The 13,100-nt window shown below is 37.0% G+C and overlaps 2 protein-coding genes across 4 annotated transcripts; both read right to left on the bottom strand.

Annotated features, from left to right (window-relative positions):
- Positions 1-240: 240 nt before the first annotated feature.
- Positions 241-8,751, bottom strand: LOC306870727 (GAS2-like protein 2A; the record flags this gene model as incomplete). The annotated part of the gene is made up of 6 exons (XM_079418154.1): positions 241-1,804; positions 3,655-3,913; positions 4,218-4,314; positions 4,566-4,673; positions 7,596-7,825; positions 8,400-8,751. The coding sequence occupies 6 exons, from the start codon at positions 8,749-8,751 to the stop codon at positions 241-243; spliced, it is 2,610 nt and encodes an 869-aa protein (XP_079274280.1).
- A 955-nt stretch (positions 8,752-9,706) lies between these two features.
- LOC306871477 (protein FAM98B-like) lies at positions 9,707-12,971 on the bottom strand. 3 transcript variants are annotated; one of them, XM_079419439.1, is made up of 8 exons: positions 12,855-12,971; positions 12,658-12,764; positions 12,227-12,346; positions 11,880-12,145; positions 11,710-11,790; positions 10,539-10,655; positions 10,311-10,454; positions 9,707-10,178 (listed from the first exon to the last, which is right to left on the bottom strand). In XM_079419439.1, exons 1-8 carry the CDS (start codon positions 12,896-12,898, stop codon positions 10,023-10,025), a joined length of 1,035 nt encoding a protein of 344 aa, XP_079275565.1. In that variant the 5' UTR covers positions 12,899-12,971; the 3' UTR covers positions 9,707-10,022. The 3 variants fall into 3 exon arrangements, with proteins under 3 accessions (XP_079275565.1, XP_079275567.1, XP_079275566.1); XM_079419441.1 differs by having other exon boundaries at positions 9,716-10,178; positions 12,227-12,328; XM_079419440.1 differs by having other exon boundaries at positions 9,716-10,178; positions 11,880-12,130.
- Positions 12,972-13,100: the final 129 nt, after the last annotated feature.

The following is a 13,100-nucleotide window of genomic DNA, read 5'->3' on the forward strand; positions in this document are numbered from 1 at the left end:
TTTTGATGTACAGTATGTATATATGTGTAAACAATATATGTACAAACAATCAACAAGCCACCAACAGGTCTAATTTTAGTTAAGGCAACTTCAAGCTCTGATGAAAGTGCTGTGAGTTTTGTAACTGATCTTAAAGGCTTTTCGGAAAAGTGCATTTTTAGCAGGTAAAACCAACATATGGCTCATCTGAGCTGGTAGTCAAATTTTCAGTAAACTCTAAAATCATAAAACTGTTTTTCCTCAGGGGTTGTCTGTGCCAAGAAGCCCATGTTGGGAATCGTTTCCTCTCTGGTTGTGAGAGTTTACTTCTTTACTGCTTGTTCTTTTGTAGAAAACTGGTGTTGGGATCTTTGAAGGCTTTCGGTCAGACCTGTGATCACGTCTTGGTCGCACACAGGGTTTTAGTTGTAGCTTGAAGATTGATGGCACTCTTTCTGGCTTCCTTAAGGATCTCCTTTGTCTGAATGAAGAACTCTGTTTTTTTACATACTGAGTTCCTAAACTGCTCTCAGCATTGGAGTTGTCAAATGGCACCTTCACAAGTTCAGCAGTCTCCTTTGAATCCATACTGGATCCCAATGAGGACCAAGAACTGGTCATACAAGGTTTAGATACCTTAAGGTGATGTGTGGTAACGTGGTCTTCTTCCACCCTCCCTCTGAGACCCTGAAGAGTGTTCACCCACTTCTCAACTGACACTTTCTCCAACTTCCTTTGGCCACCAGAGAGTTCAGCAATGACTGCATCAAAAGCCCTGTTTCCACTGTTGGGTGTCGCTCGATCAAGACACCCAACTGATCTGTTAGATCTTTTACAGTGGTCAGATGGGATCTCTCTGGAATTGTTGGGATTCATATGGTTCTTCTCATCAGAGCTAGTGCTAGTTTCTGAGTCAACGCTTAGCTGCTGTAGATTGGACAAGATTTCTTCTTCTAGGCTCTTATAGAGGATGGCTTCCTGAACAGGGCCGAGAGGAGGAAAAGTGAAGACATAACTTCTTTCAATTACTCCCTCTTCACCTCCTAAATTTCCTTGAGACTTCTGAGAATCAAAGCAGCGTTCAGAAGATTTACTTGAGCTGTTAATGTGAGGAGACTGCACAATGTTCTGCACCGGTACAGCCAAGTGCTGTACCTTCTTGCTGACTGATCTATCTGCTCTGTGTTCAGCTTTGCCTATCTCATTTATATCCAGAATTTGTTTAATTTTATTTGGAGACTCTTCTTGAGAGATCTTAACTGGTGTTCTAGGTCTGGTGTGTTGTGCTTCTGAAATGGCCCCCATTAGCCCTTTAAAAGGAGAAAAGGTACGGATAAAATGTGGACTCTTTTTGGGACCCCCATTGTCATTTGGCTCATGAATGGTAATGTTTGGAGGTTTGGAACATGAATGTGTATTTCTCTGAGGACTCTGAAAGGTCCTTCCTGGACTTTCTTGTGGGTCTGAGACAAGGTGCGCTTTGTCCTGGTTCTCTCGTCCTTTTAATCCAAGTGTGGAATTTTGTCTCAGTTTGGAAACAAACTGTGATTTGGTCCATGTTTGTCCCAGATTCTTCTCAGGCACTTGCTGGGGTTGGATTTGATTGGCGTTCCTCTGAAGGACTAGAGGAGTTTGAGGACGCTGTATCTCAGGCTGTGGTGTGGTAGGATGATGGGTGGCCCGTGGAAGACTGCTCGTGAGACGAGGTGCTGCTGACGCCCTTATTGCTTCTCTGCCTTTCCTGCTGGAGGAGTTTGTTTTCAAGCTGTCTTTACTGTCAGCAAAAGTGTACACACAAGATGGAGTACTCTGTCTCTCTCTTAATCTGGAAAAACACCCACACAGAACCTTGTCAGTGTCAGTGAGTCTGTGCTTCCTCAACAGCTGCTAATAGTATGATGTATTTACAGACACAAATATTCATTATTAAGCATATGGTAGTTTCCAAACTCCATTTTATATAATCAGAAGGGATTAGATAAAATGCACATACATTAAAACAACCTATTTGCAGGCCCACTCCTAGTAGTATATTTTTGGCCCCATGCAGACGTGGCATCAGCATGAGTTTTCTGCATTTTGAGGTGGCCTGGGACTGATTTTGACCCCATTTAATGTAAATGCAAATGCATTTTTGTTATTAGCATTAGCTTTATATTCTACTTTCACAATTTAAGTAATTTTAGTCAATTTAGTTGATTTTGTCAGCAATATTAAATTATTTTACAATTTTACCATTTGAAATCTCTTGTATTGCTCATTTCTCATCACAAAGTTCCCACTTTTCTACCATTTTCTTTACTTATAATTCTTGTTATACTTTACTGACTGGGTTTATAAAGAAAGCCAATGCAAGAAATTACAGAAAGCACTAAGTTATCTATCAATATTTTAAAATTCGGTAAATGACAGCAATTAATACAAACTCTCATATAATATGTGAGTATAATATATAATTTCAGATAATGGTTTTAATGATACAGTCATTTGTGATCATGGTTGCAAATTTATGAATAAAATAGAAGTCTAAAATCCTCATGTTATGAGTTACTATACATTACCGCACAAATCAATGCACAGTATTAACATGGTTCATTTCTTGAATGAAGCATGAATGTTAATGTCCTTTGGTTATTCTACTCATTTTAATACAACAATTTAATAGCCAACACTAAATGCATGTGTGATAGAGATTACGGTAATAATAATATGAAATAATAGCCCCTGTAATTACATGCCTGAAAAGATCTTTGCTGAAAAGTGTGACATTGCTAATGAGATGTCATGAAGTGGAACAAGTTTGTTTCCTATAGTGACTGTTTAATTGCTGAAGAGCCATGCTCAGTTGTAAGTTAAATAAAAAAATAAATAAAAAAAAAACTGTCTCTATCTTTGTCTTGCACACAAACTCTGTCTTGCTATGTTAATTCCTTAAGACTCGAGGTGTTGTTATTGTTGGGGTTTTCAAACCTCTTTTGTCTATGACAATCCAAGGGAGTCAAGTGGATTTAAGTGGATTTCTATCATCCTGTTAGCCAGCTCTATGCCCGGGGAAGATTCTTTATTCAGCCAATCGCATTTCAAAAAGTTCTGACTATATACACAAGAAAATGTTCATTTAAAGCTGCAATCTATCTGAAGTAGCAACAGAAATATAATTTCAGTTTTCTTCCAAATTGTGTTATATACACGAGATGAAATAGATTATTGAGGGGAAAAAACATAAATAAATAAGCAGGGACTTGGTTCTATGCATCACCATTCATGGAGGCAGATCTGAATGTGAGTTAATAGGATTTAATTATGTCAAAAGACAGAATCTGATGTTCCACCGAAAGATCCAGTTGTGATATTTTGTTTAAAAATTAAAAATTTGAAAATTTGCACATGCATGAACGAATCATTCACAATATCATCAACAAGATGATATTTGTGAATTTCCATTTCATGCCGACTTGACATCGTCAGCATGAAATCAAAATAGACCATATTTGTTGTCATAGCACCAAAGGTTAAACAGCTATTTTGGTAATGCTTATCAAACCGGAATTCAAGTATGAATGTGTCGTGGTCTGAAACGCCAACATTTCATGACCCAATCAATAAAAATCTGAAATTGTGTTTCATATCAATGTTAGCAGACAACCTTTGAGTTTACTCCCATCGGGAACTTACTTGTTGGGAGAGGGGCTGTTTCTCCGGCGGCTGGGCTGATGTTCAGGGTCGGGGGAACAGGAGGAGTGTGGAGGAGAGGGCCTTCCTCTCTGGGCTCTGTAGGCGGCTGAAGTGGTCCAGACAACCGGCCGAAGAGGGGACTGAGTTCGGCTCAGCATAAGAGTGGTCTGAGAAGCACACTGGCCATCAGGTTGTGTTACAGTTAACCGCTCTTTGATCTCATGGACCGGAGTACCTGGACGTGGGGTCAACTTATGTACTGATATGTATATGTGAAAGAGAAAAAAAGAGAGGAAATACTTATTCAAGTCCTTAAAGAAGCTCTTTTAATATGCTCCAAGTGTTGAGATGTAATGAAATATTAATGAAGATTATACAAACACTATGCCACTAGGCATGATCCCACTACAATGTCTCATAATGTACCTCATAATGGCAATCTTAAAAGGATAGTTCACCCAAAAATGTTTGGGTTGAGATACACGGTAAACAACCACAAACCTTTTACTGTTTATATAATTGTAGGTAGTTGTAGGTGTGTGTTTGTTTTCATATCCACGTACAGAGAGAAGTGCAGCGGCAGGGATCATGTTTGTCGAGATAGTTCTCCAGGGTGTCCCATCCTCCGCCCACTCGCACCATAACATGATTCCTCAAAATCTACACACACACACACACACACACATCTTTATGTGTTGGCTCAAACAGTTGAGTTTGAGCCATTTATCTTTTGTTATCATATCCACAAAACAAACACTCTTCCATTTCTTTTCAACGAAGCTTCTGAGACAGTAAAGTATTTTTTTTATTGACCATGATGGATCAACACATATTTCTGCTTGTCTATGCTGGAACAAGAGTAGTGCTTTGAAAAATTATAAATTGACAATAAGAGGTTTTATATACAGTACCCGCACAAATATGAGAGTGTTGTAGTCTCCAACCCTGTATTTGCCCTCTGATACCTTCACCATGGGGAACTGGGATGGGCAGGTGCATCGGCTTATCAGAAGCTGGACCTGCACACACACAAACTCAGAAATGTTATTGGCATGACCTACACACCTCTGACAGGGTATTCTAAGCAGATGCAACCTGCCACTTTGAAAGCCTCCATAAATCAGTGAGGAGAGCCACAAATCAATATGGCAGTCTAATTCAAAGTTCCTCTCCTTTTTCCTATCCCTGCAAATCATTTTAAATGGTAAAAAGAGGCATGAATCTTATAGGTATAGATGGATGTTAAGTTTTGACCCTTTGGGTGTCCTTGTTTCCAAGATATTTTCTTGCATGCCATATCTGTTTAATAACAGTGGGGTTTGTGTTATGGGGGGTGTAATGGTTCAGTCACTGGAAAGAGCAAGTGATGTGCTGCAGTCATTGTGCCCTTGAGCAAAGCACTTAATTATAGATGGATTGAGTCTGTAATAAGTATACTTACACGCAACTTGCTTTGGATTAAAGGATCTGCTAAATGACTAATAACAACAAACAGCGACTGTGACACATAAACTGTTCAATAGACTTCAAGAGAAAAAAAAAACAGTATTGGAACAGTAAAGACAAAATTGCTCTGTTGGCTGTGGAGTCAAGGCATTTACAAATATGATTAAAAGATGAATATGAGACAAAACTACAGAATGTCACATTTTATTATTAGCCGTTTCAACACATACATGTTTTACCAAATAAAAAGAACAGCACTTTTAGAGTCCATCCCACTCATTGATGTGAGCATAAGTATTGGGACAGTTGAACATAAGGCAGATATAAAAGATTAAAAGCTATTATTTAGTTGCAGATCCCTTGCGCACAATCACAGCAGTGAGTCTGTGACCCATAGACATCACCAGACTCTTGGTCTCATCCTTTGAAATACTTTTCCCAGCCTTTAATGCAGCCAATTCCAGTTGGTGCTTGTTTTGGGGAGTTTCTGCCTTTACTCTCCTCTCCAGCTCGTGAAATTCATGTTCAATCGGATTTAAATCTGGAGATTGACTTGGGCAATCTAAGACTTTCCATTTCTTTGCCCTTATAAATTCCTTGACTGAACTGGCAGGGTGTTTTGGGTCATTGTCCTGATGCAATATGAAGCACTTCCCAATTAATCTGGAGGCATTTTCTTGAATATTGGTAGGCAAGATGGTGTTGTACCCTTCCAAATTCATTCTGCTACTGTCATCATACATTAAGTCATCAGTAAAGTTGAGAGGGCCTGTTCCAGAGGCAGCCATGCATGCCCATGCCACGACACCACCTCCACCATGCTTTACAGATGAGGCTGTATTCTTGGGATCACTGCAGTTCCCTTTTTTTCTCCACATTTTTGCTTTCTCACTTAGATAAAGGTTCATCTTTGTCTCATCGGTCCATAAACACAGTTCCAAAACTCCTCTGGCTCACCTTTGTGCTTTTTTGCAAACTCTAATCTTGCCTTTCTATTTTTAGTGCTGGTCAGAGGTTTGCATCTTGCTGTGTAGCATCTGTAATTCTGTGTCAAAGTCTCCTGAGGACAGTAGATTGTCAGAGCTTCACCCCAGCTTTCTGGAAGTTGTTGGTGATTTTACAGACACGTCTTTTAGGGTTCATTTTCACAGCTTTTATGATTTGTCTGTCATCAACTACTGTTGTTTTCTCAGCCGATCAGGTCGTTGTTGGTTGCTGGTGTCGCTGGTGGTTTCCAAACTCTTGATTTCTCCATGCCCTTTTGTTTTTGCTAGAGCTCTAACTGACTTCCTCTTTTCTTTTAGCATCCAAATTGCTTGCTTTTCTCTCAAAGTCGCGCTCCCTCATCTTCATCCTGGTTTGTGTGTGTCATCATCAAATGCAAGATTCAGAATACAGAAGTAATGGATATAACTGATACGACACATTTCCTGCTTTTAATATCTGAAGAATTAATGCAACAGGACACAGCTGACCACTTAGAAAGACCTGTGAGGCAACTGCTCCAATACTTATGCTCACATCAGATAGAGGGATGAAACTCTAAAAATGCTGAACTTCTTAGCTGGTAAAACATCTATGTGTTGAATCACCCAATAATAAAATGTGACATTCTGTAGTTTTGTCTCTGATTCATCTTTTAATCATATTTGTAAATGTCTTGACTCCACAGTCAACAGAGCAATTTTGTCTTTACTGTTCCAATACTTTTGGAGGGCACTGTATATGTGTATATATATATATATATATATATATATAGAATGCCAGAAATGTATTTTCTTTACAATTAATCATATTTCCCCTCTTAAATTCTCATTAGGGTAATTCAAAAATCTTATTCTCATTACTACGTACAGTCATGAAAATCATTTTGCCTAGACACAATTAAAAATAAATAAATAAATAAAATGTTATTTAAAATTACCATGATAGATGAATAGTTTATCATTTAAATATTTGTGTATTATATATTGTATAATTTATATTACTGAAAATAGGAGTGGGAATATTTTCAATTGCTGTCAAACATGTTACAATGCAAATTCTTTATGATACTAAAGTGGGTTTTATTTTCGTTATGGAGTTTTTGGTCTTTTAAATTTGCGGTGGGATGTGAAATATGTTCTTGACAGGTTTTGTGAGATTCACCTAAAGGCATCATTTCATCCAAATGCATAAACTGCTTAGACTACTCTTATAAGCAGGTCATCCATTTTTTTTTTCTTTAAGACAGGTCATAACTTTTTTAAAAACATTTACATAAAAACATATGCTAATTTGAATCCGAAAAGTTTACTGAAGTTCTTAACACATAGTTCTAATATAGTGGCTATGTTTGTGCAGCTGGCCCATCAACCAAAATTTTATTCTATAATTTTAATAGAATCAAATTATTTTATGCAAAAATTGCTTAATTTAGATTCAGTTCTTAATTGAAATGCAATGCCCTCAGCACATCAGTAAACATTAAGTGAAATTCATCTTTGATTCATCACCATCTCATCTAGATTCTGGATGTTTATTAGGCTCCTCTGTGGTTTGGGCTGAGCAGGCAAGTCCTGCAACTCTTCACGAATCTCTTCCTCTATCTCCTGCTCCAGCTGAATGAGGACTGGTGAAGCCATGCCGAAACGAGAGGCCCGTCTGGCCACCTCAAGAAGGCACAGCACAAAATTCTTCTCATTCTTACGCAGGACAAGGTCATCTGTCTCGAACATCAGTACATCTGCAAGGGGGAGAGTTTAAGATGGTAACAGAAAACACTAAAAACTAGAGCAAAATTAATTAAACATGCACTTGTTTATGTTGTGTAGACCTCTATAAAGCAAAAATATTTTTTTCAGTTACTGGTGTCATTACAGAAGTGTGCTATTCAATATACATTTTTCACACTATAGCAAAATGTCTGTTAAGATGGATAGGAAACTTTATATAGATAGAACAATTGTATTCAACTGATTGTGTGATTTCAATATATGGTATTCCCCATGTAAAGCTTTTACTAGACTACTATAACTGGCGTCTCATGTGAGTGAACATATAACATATTTATCAAATGTACTATTCACATTATGTATAAAAATTTTAATGAGGAAAAATTTGTTTAAATGTAAACAAAAAGCCCAACCCTTGCCAAGTTTCTCTAGGATTGTGAGCTCACAGCACTCTCTAGTGGTAAGTGTCATAATTGCAAATACGTGATTTTCTATCAAACAAATTGTATGCTCTGTTGAGTAATAATAATTCTATATTAAACAAATATAAAACTTCTCATTTACATTTAAAATAATAAAACATACCTGGAATGCCCATCTCTTTTCGACACCAGTTGATGAAATTGGTGACATTATCCCGAGCCAGGAATGTTGTTGGATGGGCAGAGCTGACGAAAGTGACTCCAGAAGCGGGCAGATGGATCTCCGTGGGTCCGCTCCTCTTCACAAAATCATCCGCCACGCGTGTCACGTTATTTGCATGGGCACACAGCAGCGCACCTGTCTCTAACACATCCAAAATATTATCCACGCCAATCTCGATGCTGTATACATCTCCCAGCCATTCTGCCAGGTCTTCTTTCATGGCATAGAGATATTCCTCACACGATTTAAAAGGTTTGATGCTTTGATTGGATGCATGCTGAATTCCAGACATGGCTTGGTTTGTATTAAATCAATTTAATCGATAAAAAAACACATCTAGATTTATCCAGTATTATAAGAGGAAAAGGCACTCGTAAAAATTACGTTAGCAGCCTACTAACAACAAACCAGTTTCACTTAATAGTCTACTATTAAGTTTAAAGTGTACGGTTTCATCGACTCCAAAGGATATAAAATATATATATTGCCGTCCTAAAATTTAGTGTAAATATAATTTCATGAAAAGCATCGGTTGTGCAGTATTGTGTTGCAAAGTTTCATCGCGTTTTAACATGTTGTCAGGGTTGGTTACCAGATAGCGTCTAAATCCAAACACTCCAGTTAACCATTTACTGCCCACAAGTTCAACTACGGCAAACATAACAATAAACAGCAAAGTATTCAGCAATATTATAACAATAAGATACATATTTTATAAACTCTACCTAAGTATTACCATCTTAACTTTAGCATAGCGAGATAAAACCGCAAAGGGTATATATCATAAACATTAGTACTACAGGTTAACATTTATATAACCCATGTATAAACGCGCGTGTGTGTGTGTGTAAAAAACTTTATACAACTATCATATTGTATCTACCGCCACTCATAATACAATTTGTTTATGTAATTTAAATCGCAAATAAGGCCATTAAGCATGTATTTTAAGATCTAGAATAATGTTAAAATAGTTTTAAATGAAATATAGCACGCATTTTAAGATCTTGTTAAAATAGTTTTAAATGAAATATAGCACGCATTTTAAGATCTTGTTAAAATAGTTTTAAATGAAATATAGCACGCATTTTAAGATCTTGTTAAAATAGTTTTAAATGAAATATAGCACGCATTTTAAGATCTTGTTAAAATAGTTTTAAATGAAATATCACGTCACACTGAAGGATTGCTATCACTGCCTGAACTACCATATCAACAACTAAATGCACATAAAAAAAGACAGACATCATAATAATGCATATTATAATTCAGAGGAAACATAATTTACTTTAATAATATCATGATAGATCTTGGATGTTCAAAGTAAATACAGCTTGTAGCCATTCATATTTATACATTTCACTGAAATGAATTCATCACATTTTTGTTCATCAAATTAAATAGTGCATTAAGTAATTTGAAACATTAAATAATATATATATTTTTTTTTACATATTCCATGATCAGTAAGGTCTTATTTTATCATTTTAATTGGGAAATATTGCCTCCTTTTAACATAAAGCTCTTTTGTTGTGCTGTTACAAAACTAGCACTACATTTTTTTTAATTCTGTTTATTTTTCTTCTTCTTTCCTGAAAATTCTCGTCTTCTCTTTCTATAATGACTACCTCCTCCCTCACTGCGACTGGTGAACCTAGGCATCGGTGGCTCAATCTCTCCTGGACGTCCCCCTCTGTCTGGCACACTGCCCATCAGTACCTGCAGAAACAAATGTTGAGTATAAATCCATTTTTAAATCTTTTCTTATGCACACTGCAACACTGAATTTAATGCATTTAATCCTGGAGAAAAAAAAGTGAATTATAGATACAAAACTTAGGTGAAGGGCACCTTGTGAACAGCTGTTGAAGGCCCTGCTTTAACTGGCCTAATGCAAGACTCATCCTCTCTGGCCGCCAACAGCGTAGCAATGGAGACGAAGGACTCAAGAGAAGGTGTGAAGGTTTTCATGGAAGAAAGTAAAGCACTGCGTTCCTTGAAAGAATATAGGGAGAATTTGCTCAGTGAAACATATTACAATACATGCTTGAAGATTTGCAAAAGAGACCATCTTAATACCTTTCCCCTCTCTCCCCACGTAAAGGATTGTAGTGTGACATAGAAACGCTTGATCATCATTTGGCGCCGACATTCATAATCCTTACAGAGAGCTCTGTTGATGCCATTAATCTTTTTCTAAGAAAAGAATAAATGTGAAAATATTTGTTCTGGGATAGAGCTCTAAAGTCTATGTGACTCTGTAATACATAAAAGAACAAAAAGACAGCATACTGCTACAATGCTCTCAAATGCTATTTAAATAGTAGGCCAACAATGTTTTGTCCCTTTTGGTGTTTGTCAGGTAATCAAAAAAATTACAACTTGAACATCTTTAGAAGAATCCAAAAAGTTTTCACCAGAAAAGATTTGGAGGATTTTGCTCCCCACTGGATCCTCTACAGTGAATGGGTGCCGTCAGATTGAAAGCCCAAACAGCTGATAAAACCATCACAATAATCAACAAGTAATCCACACAACTCCAGTCCGTCAGTTAATGTCTTCTGAAGCAAAAAGCTGTGTTTTTGTAATAAACATATCATTAAGATGTTTTTAACTTCGATCTTTTGCTTATGGCTAAAATCGAGTAAAAAAGCCATCTCGTCTGAATCAGAAGAGAAATATGCACAGATCAATTACTATTTACAAGTGAAAACCAGTCTAAACAAATATTTTGGTAGATTTTGATGTAAGAGGACGACAGGGGACTTGTTCACTGTATGAAGAATTATGTTGGATTATGGACTCGTATTTAAGCCCGAAGCAATGGTTCAAAGTTAAAATGCCTTAATGATGGATTTGTTTCTTACAAACACACAGTTTTTTCACTTCACAAGATGTTAATTGAAGTGGATTATTGTGATGTTTTTATCAGCTGTTTGGACTCTCGTTCTGACGGCACCCATTCACTGCAGTGGATCCATTGATGAGCAAGTGATGTAATGCTACATTTCTCAAAAACTGTTCCAATGAAAAAAAAAAGTCATCTACATCTGTGAGTAAAGTTTTAGCAAATTTTAACTTTTGAGTGAACTATACATTCATACACCCGAGTAGGCCTAAACTGCAAAAAATACATCAATTCAACAAAAATAATTAATCAATAAATCAACAATTTCTGGTCATGCTCCTGCTCCAAAGTTTTTTTTTTTTTTTTTCAGATGTGCACATACCATTTCACGTTAATACATACCCATTGCTCAGAGTTCAGACTGGTCTTCAGTAATGCTTCTGGCACTTCACCTTCTGGAAGTGATGTCAGCCGTGTCTCCACCTGAATAAATGCTGCATATATTAGACATCACCAAAAAAAATTCAATATCTAGTAATAATTACTAGACATTCACTGGTGATGTTTCTTACCTCTGCACAGGCATCACTCATCTGAGAGGATGTTTCTATGCCAAGAGTCTGAAAGAGTTCTGCAAGATATTTATTTACTTCTTTCCAATTAGTTTTATCTTCTTGTGCTGGACTGATTTCCTGATGCTCATCTTTATTGCCCATATTAAGACTTTCCCATTTTCTTTGCTCTTTGCCATTTGACTCACAACTCTGTTCTGCATCTTCTGGATGACTCTCTCTGAACGTCAGCATACGTGCTGCCGCCAACTCTGACACCAAAAACTCTGTCAATTGAAAGGTAATATGTACAGTAGAAAATCCTAAAAACGCACAGATTGAAGTCATCTATCACCTCCCTACCTTACCGGTCACTCTGAACAGCAGAAGTGGGCTAAGGTGCTCTGATGTAAGTGCATTTTGAGGACAGGACATCTCCTTCAGCACTTCCCTCAACTCCCCGACCAGAACTGCACCACCAACATGCCCTGAAGCACAGTTACATTTTATCCATAATGCAACACAATGCAAAACAACAAAAACCAGGATGGTTGAACTAAAGTTGTGCAAAAACGTTGTCTTATTGGCAGGTTTTTTTTTTTTTTTGTATTAGGTTTAATTCTAGGCCTGCTCTTAGCACGCAGGCCTAGAATTAAACGTAAATGTAAATAATTGTTACTAGATCTCAAAGTCTATTAATTCAAATAATTTATTTATTTAAATTATTATTAATGATTTATGATACATTTAAATCCCCTATTCACTCATATTACTAAAAAAAGAGAAGGAAATTCGTTACCTAGAATATCAGGACAACTTTCTCTTAGTTCAGAGACTAACCAGGTGAGCAGAGGGCAAGGTAATTCATCACATTTACATTTCTTCAAGCACTCTCTGCTTTTATACCTAATGAAATATTAAAACAGCTGTGAGTGTGATTATCTCGACATAAACAAAACACTATTTTAAATTGTTGCTTATTTCAGCGATACTCACCCAAGAGCTTTAATTAAGCTGATTATACCAGCGTCTCTCTCCATTGTAAAAATGACTCCGGTTGTGTCGTGAGTTCTTCACTTCCTCGTTCACTATCCAGGGCTGTAAACAGAAGTCGAGAAAAAGTCATGCTCTGCCGATAACCGACTGCAAGACGAGATTAATCGATCACAGTTGATGGAAACAGAGGTCGTTCTAATCAGCGAATGCACAGATTCCTTTTGTTCTAAACTAATCAGATAATGC

Source organism: Barbus barbus (assembly GCF_936440315.1).
Source record: "Barbus barbus genome assembly, chromosome: 6".
In the NCBI taxonomy this organism is placed as follows: domain Eukaryota; kingdom Metazoa; phylum Chordata; class Actinopteri; order Cypriniformes; family Cyprinidae; genus Barbus; species Barbus barbus.